The sequence below is a fragment of the Hordeum vulgare genome, chromosome 3H (genome assembly GCF_904849725.1).
Source record: "Hordeum vulgare subsp. vulgare chromosome 3H, MorexV3_pseudomolecules_assembly, whole genome shotgun sequence".
In the NCBI taxonomy this organism is placed as follows: domain Eukaryota; kingdom Viridiplantae; phylum Streptophyta; class Magnoliopsida; order Poales; family Poaceae; genus Hordeum; species Hordeum vulgare.
Genome location: NC_058520.1, coordinates 609,267,514 through 609,278,867, shown reverse-complemented (window position 1 = coordinate 609,278,867; position 11,354 = coordinate 609,267,514). Strand labels below are relative to the sequence as shown.

Sequence of the window (11,354 nt, the reverse complement as noted above, 5' to 3'; positions counted from 1 at the left end):
GGTCCATTTGGTAGATCCCTAATCCCCCCGCCGGCCACTCCGATGGCGCCGCCGCAACTAGCACCACCACCGAAGACGCCGATCTTCCGAACCCCAAACAAGCTCCTCCACGACATATTCCTCTTTCTCCCCACTCTTGTCGACCTAGCCGGCACCTCCGCGGCGTGCCTCTCCTTCCGCCATCTCATCCCCTGATGAGGACTCCACCCGCCGACTCTCATCGGCGCGTTCGACGACAAGGACTTCCTTCTAGCCGACCCTCACCACCCCTCTGCCTTCGCCGCTCGTGCCTTCACCGGCTTGGACTTATCCTGTTCCTCCTTCCCCCTTCCACTGTCGGCCGTACCTGGAGGCCAACTGACTTCTTCAATGGACGCACCCTCATCGCCGACGCCCCCGTCCAAGAAGAAAGCGACGTCCTTGGTTTACGCCACTCCCGGTACCACAATTTTTTGGTGAGGGTCCTCGTCGTGTGTGACCCCGTGCACCGCCGCTACATCCCGCCGCCCACCTTCCCCGACCATCAAAAAGGGTTGGGCCATGAGACGGAGCTCCTCGATCTGGAGACTTTCCTTGCTCTCGGCGATGATGAGGAGGATACATTATCATTCAGGTTCCTCCGCCTCAATCTCCGCGTCCAGCTCGTGGAAGAGGGTGTCGGCCTCCGCCTGCCTCTGTCGGATGAGAGAACGGTTGGCCTCCACCTCGGCCTCATCCCGGATGGAATCCAGGATGGCCTGCTACTCCGCCATCTCCTCCGATTGGGCAACGGCGAACTCCATTTCCCCTCCGACATGCTCAAGCCGGGAGCCTCCTCCTCCATAGCCTTCGGCTGCTCCTCCTCCGCCTCCTCCTGCTGCTATTGCTCCTCCTCCTCCTCCTCCCCCGTCTCCGACGAGTCCGGATGAAGACCCGCAACGATGCGGGCAACGCGACGCGCCTGGGTCTCCACCTCGATTTGAAGGCACCGCTCCGGAGTGAGCTGTGCGTAGGTGGTGATGAGTCGCCGGACCATCCTGACGGAGAGAGAACTACGAAAGGAGGCGGATGGGCTCCAGTGGCGGCGAAAAGAAGGAGGAGGCGGATGAGCTAGGGCTGGAGGCATCAGTCGACTTAAATAGCAGGCCCTGACCTCGAAAGGGGAGCCGGAGCGGCGACATGTGGCGTTCACACCGCGCCGACGGTCGAGGCGCCCGTCGGACCGTCGAGTTTTTCGGGGAGTCCGCGTGGGGCCAAGCTGTCAGGTGACGTGGTGGGCATGCCCCGGCTCCGCCATATCCGCCTCATATTTGGGCTGAAAATGAGGGGTGCCGATCAGCCCGGGTGTTTGAGACCAGCTTGAGAGGCTCGTCTAGATCGAATTATTGTGACCTGGTAATGACCGGGTGGCATGCGTGGACGTTTGAGGAATCCGGCTGTAAATGCTCTAAGTGTATGAACTTTAGTACAACTTTGTATTAAAGTTAGTATAGAGTCAAGACAATTATTTGAAGACGGAGGGAATATTTGTTGTTTACACCTAGTGAAATAACAACACTCGGCATAGACACATAGAACATTTATAAGAACCACAAAATATGGAACCTTGGTCAAATTTGAAAACTCAGTGGTATGTCCCGTACATGCTCGCTAATTGTTGTAAGGTCACGAGTTGCGACTATTGTTTGGCTCGTTTTCTTTTTTATTATGTACGTCTTGTGGAGAATAAATAAACAAAACAAAAACAAAACTTGCTGCCAGCGTGAGTCCAACCACCAACCTCTTGAGGCGGGTAGCAATTGCAGACAAACCATTTCTGAGATGCTGCTATATTTGACTACACCTCAAGTGTTTAAATTAAAAAAATCCGAATTTTTAGCAATTTCAGACAAACCATTTCTGAGATGTTGCTCTATTTGACCACACCTCGAGCGTTTAAATTCAAAAAAAATTCGAATTTTTTGCTCGGCATACATCTTTCTTGTGGGGCGTACCCAAAACCTAGCCAGGTACGCCAGCCAGGCATAGTAACACATAGAGTGGCTTCTGAATAATATGTATGGGAGTTCAAATCAATGTACGACTTCTCATTTCTCCAGAGCAAGAAGAATACGGCTGCCAGGACAACTTCCAACGCAACTATCTGGGACCTCTTATAGTTATACTAGTAGTAATATTTAGTTGTGATTCATCGAAACAAAGCATTTCATCCGGTCCAATAATATTCTAGACTTCCTTGCCATTGCAGGAGCTCAGTCGATACAAGCAAGCTCGGGTTCTACTAAGCAGGGCATACCGTGCTGTTAGACATTAAGATTGCAGTAACAAGAACCTAAAAAAAGTTCAGAGATTGGCATGCACTTCAAAAGTTCAAATGCTGCAACTTGGCAAGCGCGCACACGCACGGATCATAGCTTCCGACACGGCCTCGGCATTGAACGAACGAATACATCCGATCCACAACACGCTCAGAGGAACCAACTTCTTCTTCCTAGGTCAAGTGGCATCAGCGTCTGCAGATAGATGAAACAGCATGAGCTTTGCATATGAACAGGGCGCCAACAGGAATAAGTATATACAAGCCAACCAAGTACCACACAACAAGCATCAAATATATCAATTGCTGCCTGTGATGCATCAAGTTGACACTGGGTGTTTGCTAGGAGTTGACTATCACATTTCCCAGTATCAGTGATTAACAAAAAAAAACATGCTAATCAGGGAACAATACTTTAAAATATCTACTTCACAACCATTCTGATGAGCACATGGCTCCAAGCCACAAGCTGAAATTCCTGTGTCTGCATATGATTAAGAAACCTAGAGGTCATATGATAAGAATACACTACGCTGACCGATTTATTCAAGAAGCAAAAGGTCATGGGCTCATGAAAGATGTAAGATCTGGGGAGCTTGATACAGCAACATAAGAAAGAATATGATACGGCAACATAAGAAGCTGATTAAATACCTTCTGACCAGGGAAGTAAAAGTAAAAGCTTAGTGTGTATCCATGTACACAACCTTTTTGTTGTTTTATCTTTTATTTATGTCCTGCTGGCTACTTCCTCCGTTCCTAAATATAAGTCTTTTTAGAGATTTCACTAGGGGGCTACATACGGAAGAAAATGAGTGTATCTACACTTTAAAGTATGTATATATACATCTGTATGTAGTCCCCTAATAAAAACTCTAAAAAGACTTATATTTAGAAACAGAGGGAGTATAAGGCTATAGGCATAAAGTTACCTATCCAGATAAGCTGGGAGTAATAATACAATAATTTCCTTATCCTTCCTGTTTAGCTGATCGACAGCAGAGAATCGACAAACAATCCCAAAATCAACAGTTGCACTAAATTCATACGTGGAGGTACTAGACCTACTATCCATGTTCTATACAAGTGATGTATGGAGTTATCTGTAGTGCACTGTAATCACCTGAAAATAAACTGCCAGAACTGCTGTTTGGAGCAGAAACATAGGGCTGTTGTAATTTCATGATTTCTACGCATACAGAAGTTACATATAAAAAATAAAGAAACTGGAAATAATCTAATGATGTGAACAGCTCAGACACTCGTATAATTGAAATTTTAAGGCCAAGGGCAACTCTGGACCACTAGAATATTGGCAACAAAAAGGCTTCTGTTTTATTTGTGTTTTATTTGGACAATAGTGACCTCCTTCATATGTGACCTCCTTCCTGTTTAGCAGTTTGACAGAAGAGAATCGACAAACAACCCGAAACCAACAGTTCCACTAAATTCATATCTGGAACTTTCTATGTTCTATAGTAGTGATTTATGGAGTGGTCTGTAAGTGCAATCACTTAAACATAAACTGCTGCTTGGAGCAGAAACGTGGGGCTGTTGTAATCTGAAGATTTCTATGCATACAAAAGCTACATATAAAAATAAAGAAACTGGAAATAATCTAATGATGTGAATAACTCAGACCACCCATATAGTTGAAATTTCAAGGCCAATGGCTACTCTGTAACACTAGAATATTGGCACCGAAGAGGCTTCTATTTTATTTGTATGATAGTCCCAAAACGGTGATACTATGTTCACAAGATAATAATTAGATATTATTAATTTTCCCGAGTTTAATGAGCTTCGGATTGCACACATATATTAGGCAATAGATTATCACCTAAATATCCACAAAAATATTTAATATTAATGATCTATCAAACTGCAGCATCTGCAAATGATGGTGTGAAATGAAATAAATACCCTGAATCACATTTCTTTGCTGGCTAACACTGAAACCAGATGTTAAATAAAAGTAAGCAGATAACACGCTCACCAGTTCATATAGTTGGTGCACACAATGATGGTGGGAAACCAGAATATAGTTCACCACCTAGGGAGCCTTCGCCGAACAACTCGACCTGCAATGTCTTGACGTCCACCGAAAAGAACCTTCGCTTACCTTGTGAAGGTGTGGTGCAGTCTGTCGCTAGGAGCGCATATCCCCCGGCTACACCAAGCATATACATATGCTCCACCGGCAACAGGATGAACTTCTCAAGGTGCCATTGGTTATTTCTCGGAATGGAGTACTTAAGCAATGCTCGGCCATCTTCGTTGTCCCCGCCATCGACTATAGTGAGCATCCCAAGCATTCCTTGTGCTGCCTCGACAATAACAAAACCATAGCTCTCACGTAGTTCGGGTGGGAGGCTGACAGCAGATAACTCTATGGAATGTATGTCAAGCAGAAGCAACTTTTTGGGAAAAGGTGAATACCAACAGAAGTATCCGTGAACCAATTGACGACCAAACAGCCCACCCTGATGTTGGTCAAATGTAAAAGAATGCCATTGTCCACCCAAAGAGGAGGAGGAGACGAGGAGCACCCTGTTGCTTCTGCGTTGCGCCAAGCACATGACCCTGAATGATAAAGGGTCTTCCTCATCATCACCGGGGGCCAGGAATGCCTCCAGATGCAAGAGGTCGTGTTTAGGGACCAGCGCCGTCAGCTCACAGGGGACGGCGGGAAGCAGGACGTAGCGGCGGTGCACGGGGTCGCACACAGCTATGTCGCTGAACAAAAGTTGGTGGCGGTTCAAGACCATCGCCGCAGGGTCGCTTTCAAGCACGCCGGCGAGGAGGGCGCGGCCGTCCAAGAAGTCAAGTTGCAACCAGGCACGGCCGGATTTGGTGGGGAGGAAGGATTTGCAGGAGAAGTCGAAGCCGGCGAAGGCGCGTGCGGCGACGGCGGAGGGGTGCGGCGGCTGGGCAGGGACGAGGGTGCCGTTGTCCAACACGCCGATGAGAGGCGGCGGGTGGAGTGCGCGGTAGCGGCGGAGGAAGCCGTGGTCGGTGATGAGACGGCGGAAGGGAGCGCACGCCGCGGAGGCGCTGGCTAGGTCTGCCGCCGTGGTGAGGCGGAAGAAGATCTCCTCCAGGAGCTCGTCTTGGGTTCGGAAGATGGGCGGCGGCGCCATCGTTGGTGGTGGATTTGGGGATCTACCTTGCAGTGGCTCCGTGGATGGATTTGGGGATCTATTTTTCAGCAACGGGAACGTAAATGTTGGATTTTTATGAGGCTGCTTCCGGAGACTGGATGTGGGGTTTGTCGGCGGCCTTGCTCAATGCTTCTAAAGTAAAAAAATTTATATAAGAAAACCAGGGGAAAAAAAGAAAGAACTCTTCAGCAGCAGATTTTCTATTCATAATTTTTTTTCATCAGCAAGAGTTCATCCTAATAAAGTAACTATACTAAGAGCATCTATAACGGGACGTTCAAACCCTCTTCAAACGTTCGGGCACGCAGCACGGTCATAGAAAAAATAGATCCGGGCGGTCTCTTAAACCGGACTAAAACGTTCGGGCTGACCGGCATCCTCCATTTCCAGCCCAAATATGAGACGGATATGGGGGAGCCCGGGCACGCCCGTCACGTCGGACTCGACAGCCCGACTCTACCTTAAATTGCACCAAGTCCCCTAAACCCTTCCTCCTCCTCTCGTCGTCTGTCAACATTTCCCGAACCCGACCACTCGCCGTCGACACCCTTGCTCTCGATCCTCACCACCTGTCCCGATCCGCTGTCGTGATGTCTTCTACCCCCGTCCCTGATCGCCGCGGCGGAGACACAGTCCGCCTTGTCCTCGGCGGGTCTTCCTCCGCTTCGTCTCGCAAGCCGAAGAACATCGCCCGTAAAGCTGCGTCGTCGCCGGCAGCGACAAAGAGAGTTGGCCGCACAGCTACATGCGGACGTCGTCGACAAGATGTCTCCCCCGGCGCGCCGGGCTCCCCTTATCCATCCATGCAAGCGCATATGCGGATTGTGTCGCCCGACACCATCGAGACCGAGAAGGAGGAGGATGAGACGATCGACTGGACCCTTCCGGAGAGCTTTCCATCCACGCAGCAGCCGTTGGTCCAAGAGTGTGAGTCCCCGCAGCTCGTTCGGGAGCGGGTGAGCACGGGCAACCACATCGCCCGGGCTGCACACGACATGTTTGACGAAATGAACATGCCAAAAAATGACTTGTGCACATGCAGAAGAAGATCAACGACCGTAGAGCGTTGGAGGCGGCCAGGGCGGCTACGGCTGCGGCAGCCCGGATGCAGGCGCCGATCATTGCCAGGATGCAGGCGGAGGAGGCAGCCCGGATGCAGGGGAAGATGGATGCCGAGGCAGAGCAGGACGCATGGACGAACTTGTCCGACGAGTGATCCGACAACACTTGTTGGTCGGACATTGATTTCGTTTTGGTATGTCTGCTTGGTTGAACCATGTTATCATTTGCTTTTCTTTAAACTGTTGAATTCGAACAGTTTGTATAGGATGATCGACGTGTATGGTTTTATATGAATTGAAGAGTCTGAATATAAAATATCTAAATGTATAGAGCGAAATATGAAGAGTTCGGATGCATGTGGGAGCGTGTCCCACGCGTGTGCGGACGTTTGAGCGTTTCAGAAGTCGGATTTGGGGTCCGGCTGATGCTCTATAAAGCGGCAGCAGTTTGATTTCTTAGTTTTTTTTGACTTTTTTTCACTCCTTGCTGGATTTACCGCTCAAGCAATTAACAAAATATCTCGACCAGTTTTGGGTACTAAGTGGAGTTTACGGGAACCCTCTCGATCTTGCCTAGCTGCCGTTCCATATTAAAAAAAACTAGGTCCTGCTCTCTCTTTCGCTCAGAAATCTCTCCCATCTATTCGGAGTAGAATGTTTGGAACCTGAATGTATATACATTTTATATAAAAATAGAAATTAAATAAAAAGTAAAAAAAAGTAAAAATATTTTTAAATAAACTTGACCTTCCATTGTACTTGCAAGAAAAATCCACAAAAAGAAAATTATAATTTGACTTGTTTTTTTAAAAAAGACAAGTTTTTAATCGAAATAGTGTAAATAGTGATCTATAATAGCAAATAAATTTTATCTTTTTCCTAAAAGTCAATGTTTACTTTCTTTTCATAAAAATTTATATACCAGTGCAAAACAAAGTCAAGTTTAATCTAAAAATACTTTAAAACTATTTTAACTTTTTAATTAATTATTAAAAAAATCTTTATACAGGATGCATATACAACAAGAAACCAAAGTTGATTTTCTCCATATGTTCCCTCTTTCTCTCTGTTAATAGCCAACGGGCAAGCGCCGCTACGGCGGCCGCAACAGCACCGCGGCGGAGGTGACAGTCAGTGGTGCAGCACCACGGTGCTCCCCCCTCCCCCCAAACGGTGGCGGCGGCGGAGTGACCACAACAGCCAGTGTCGTCACCTCCAACCTCTCTCAGTAGCAGGAAATCTTCTCCAGTATTTTGGAACAAATTACTAGAGGCATAAGCTTAATAATACGCTTCCACGGGTTTGACACACCGATCATGGTAGAAGAAGACCCACGTAGACTTCCACCGCCACAGGAGTAAAACAATAAAAATTAATGAATGGAACTTAAAGCAACTCTAACCGCGCGACCTACACGGACGCGCCTTTTGTGTGCCTTTTATCTGTTTGGATCGGTGTGTTCGTCCTTTTTATTTAAATGGGTCGAACCGTTCGTCCAATCACGCAACCCATTTTTCGTCCACGCATAACACTGGTGACATCGGCAAAGCCGGCGTCAAGAGTTCATGCCGGCGATATGCATATCGTCGGCATATATATGTCAGCCTGCAAAAAATACGCAATTTTCATGTTGAGCGTACTTGCCAGCGGCCGGCACACATGTTGTCACATAAAATGAGACTATAGTTCCACCACGCCATCTCGTTTGTGGTCATGCCCGCACACCACAACATGGATCACTCGTCATCTAGGTTCAGCCTGTTAGCCTGCATCTTCTCAAACGAAGACCGCTTCCTCAGAGAGACCGTGCTCAAGTCCACCTTCATGATCTCAACTTCTTTTATCATGCAAGCCAGCCGGACTTCTCTTGCTTTCGTGGCTGCTTTAGTGGCTTCGATACCTATCATCTACGCTTTCTTCTCCGCCTCCAACGCGAGCTTCTTATTTAGTATGTCCATGAAGGCCTTAATTTGCTTCTCCTTGTCTTGCCGACGCTTCTGCTCTCTTGAATACTTGTTGGTGATCATGCCTTGCAAAGTAGCTTGCAAGGCAAGGGACGCCGCCTCGCGTTTGTCCTCTTTCTTGGAGTTAGTATTCCCCCGCGACCGCGGCTTCTCCCCCTCACTATGCTCTTCAACAGCTGCCTCTCCCCCCACGCGCCTTGATGGCGGCGTATTACACTTTGAAGTTCTCTTCACCGTTGATGATCATCCAACAATGAGTGAGGTTGAAAGACCTACCCTCATAATGAACCTTGTATGCTTCCAAAGCTTGAAAGGCCTAGAAATGGACAAATGGACAAGCAAGCTACGACACAATCAAATAAGCAAGCATGTCAGCCATACCATGTATTTCATGCTGATGGCACTCACGGGACGGGCCTCGATGCTCTTAAGGGTGGAACAAAACGTGTTGCACTCTTGTTGTATCACCCTCCAACGCTTATCGAGCTAGGCCCACCCATGCTTGCTCTTCATTTGCTATGTTTAAACTTATTGTGCTCACGAAACTCACGATGCACTCTTTGAAAAAATGCCAAGGCCTTTTGCTCGGAGCCTATCTTGGTGTCTTGGCCAACGTCTCTCCAACATTCACAAAGAAGTTTTTCCTTATTTTGTGTGTATCCTTTGCTCGGCTTGCTCTTCCGCTTCTTCTTTGCATTGGCTTTGGCGGGGAGCTCATTGAACAATGGCTCTCCATCGATGTCCACTTCATCATCCTCTTCGTCAAGGCCATAGTCTTTCGAAAATTCGTGATCTAGCGGAAAAGAGTTGCCCAAGCTGAGTTGGTACTCCATGAGGGGGTCGGCCATGTCTTCGCCAAACAATTACCCCATGCCATCGTGCCCGTGCATGAAAAGGGTGCGGCCATCTTTGCTTTGCGTCTCATCGGGGTCGAAGGAAATGTCGCCGTCACCACCTTCATAGATGAGGCTCTCCATGAACACGCAGTTGGTCTCGTCTTCCATATCCGGCATTTGTCGAACAGGTTGCAGGCGTTCCCCATGGCATCGGTCGGGAGCTAGCGTGGCCATTTGCACGCACCCACCCGGAGGACGATCCACTGCCCACATGCATCACGTTGAGATCGATGCCCGCGGTCGCTGGCTTGGCAGGTGCGACCACGCTCATGTTCGGTGAACCGAATCCCGTAGATTTGGACAAACGGGAGGTTTGCGGGTGGTGCCGCTAGAAGCAGAGCGCCTGCGGCGTGGTGGACATGCGGCACGACAACGGTCGCGCTGAGCTGATGCTCGCCGCTGCCACAACAGCAAAAATGAGCCACTACTAGCCTGGGTTTAACCCCACCAGGAGAAGGTCGACATCATTTGCTCACGGACGAGCCGTGTGGTCTTTGCGGCTTTGGCCTCTCGATCTACGGTTGCGGTGATGTTGGACACGACCACGGCCTCGTTCCTGGCTTCTTGGTCGTGGCGGCGGTTCTTCCTCTTCAACGATTGGAGGGTGCGCTTCTCAGGCGTCAGAACCTTCTTCTGCCTAGCCGACGGCGGCCCTTTGCGTGTTCCCTTGCCAGAGACTGGACCAATGCCATCGAGGGTCGACGTGCCGTCGTCCATGAAGCAGAGGAGTGGTCGAGAGATTATTGGGAATTTGAAGGAAATGGTGGTGTTGTGCCACCGACGGGCATGCGAGGGGGAGGAGAATGACGGGCGACGTAGGTGTCCATCCGTGTGTCCGTGCTGACATAAATTTAAACTTGGAATGGGTCATTTTTTTTAGAAAAGGAGGAGTACCTCCGGCCTCTGCATCAGCACGATGCATACATCCCCTTTATTTAGAAATTGAAGCAAACAATCCGCGGTTCCACATAATTTCCGACATAACAGAGTATAAGCAAAAGTAAAGCAAAAAGTGCCACAACCGGCAAAATAGGCCTAGATGCCTAACCATATATCCTATTACTGGACTGCCATCCAAACCGGTTGTAGATATCCCGCGCTACCATCTCCCATCGGGTAGACCCAGTAACCAAAGGCTCCCTGGTTTCCGTAGGAGTGAGTAATGACCATGTACAGATCAATGTCGTAGCTCTGTGTAGTACCTTTAAAAAATTTATATGCGTATGACTGTTAAAAACCACATCATTCCTACAGTTCCATATAGCCCAAAGTAGTGCACAAACTCCTATACGGATGTGTCTAGCAATACTCGTGTCAACTTCATCTAGCCACGTTCCAAATAACGTGTCAATGCTATCCGGAGGCATAATATTAAAGGCTATACGAACCGTCTTCCAAAGAATTGTCGCAAGTGGACATTGGAGAAAGAGGTGTTTAACGTTCTCCTCATTATCACAAAAGCTACATCATGTACTCCCCCCCAATTACGTTTAGCCAAATTATCCTGAGTTAGAAACACCTTCTTGTGCACAAAACACATGAAGACTTTGATCCTTAAGGGTACCTTGACTCTCCAAATATTCATAGATTTGGGGATGTTTGTTGTATCAATGAAATTCAGATACATCGATTTGACCGTAAATATTTCGTTATTCGTAAGTTTCAATGCACCCTATCAGACTCTTCTGATAATTGGACATCCATGAGTCTCCTCAAAAGGTGGAGTCAATCCTCCGAGTGATGTCCAATCAGTGATCGTCGGAATTGGATATTTAGAGGATTTGACTGTAAAATTATGGCTACATACGCATCCTTGCGTTGCATAATATTATAGAGAGATGGATATTAAATGGCCAGATACGTCTCCCCCAACCACGAATCCTCCTAGAATCTCATTCCTTCACCATTTCCAATAATAAATTTAGTTCTATGAAAAAAGGCTGACCTTATGATACATCTCAAACGTATCGAGTTTC

The 11,354-nt window shown here is 47.9% G+C and overlaps 1 protein-coding gene across 1 annotated transcript; it reads right to left on the bottom strand.

Moving 5' to 3' along the window:
• Nucleotides 1-2,107: 2,107 nt before the first annotated feature.
• LOC123442255 lies at nt 2,108-5,841 on the bottom strand. Its single transcript, XM_045118292.1, has 3 exons — nt 5,829-5,841; nt 4,293-5,579; nt 2,108-2,492 (listed from the first exon to the last, which is right to left on the bottom strand). The coding sequence occupies exons 1-2, from the start codon at nt 5,839-5,841 to the stop codon at nt 4,297-4,299; spliced, it is 1,296 nt and encodes a 431-aa protein (XP_044974227.1). The 3' UTR covers nt 2,108-2,492; nt 4,293-4,296.
• Between the last annotated feature and the right edge of the window lie 5,513 nt (nt 5,842-11,354).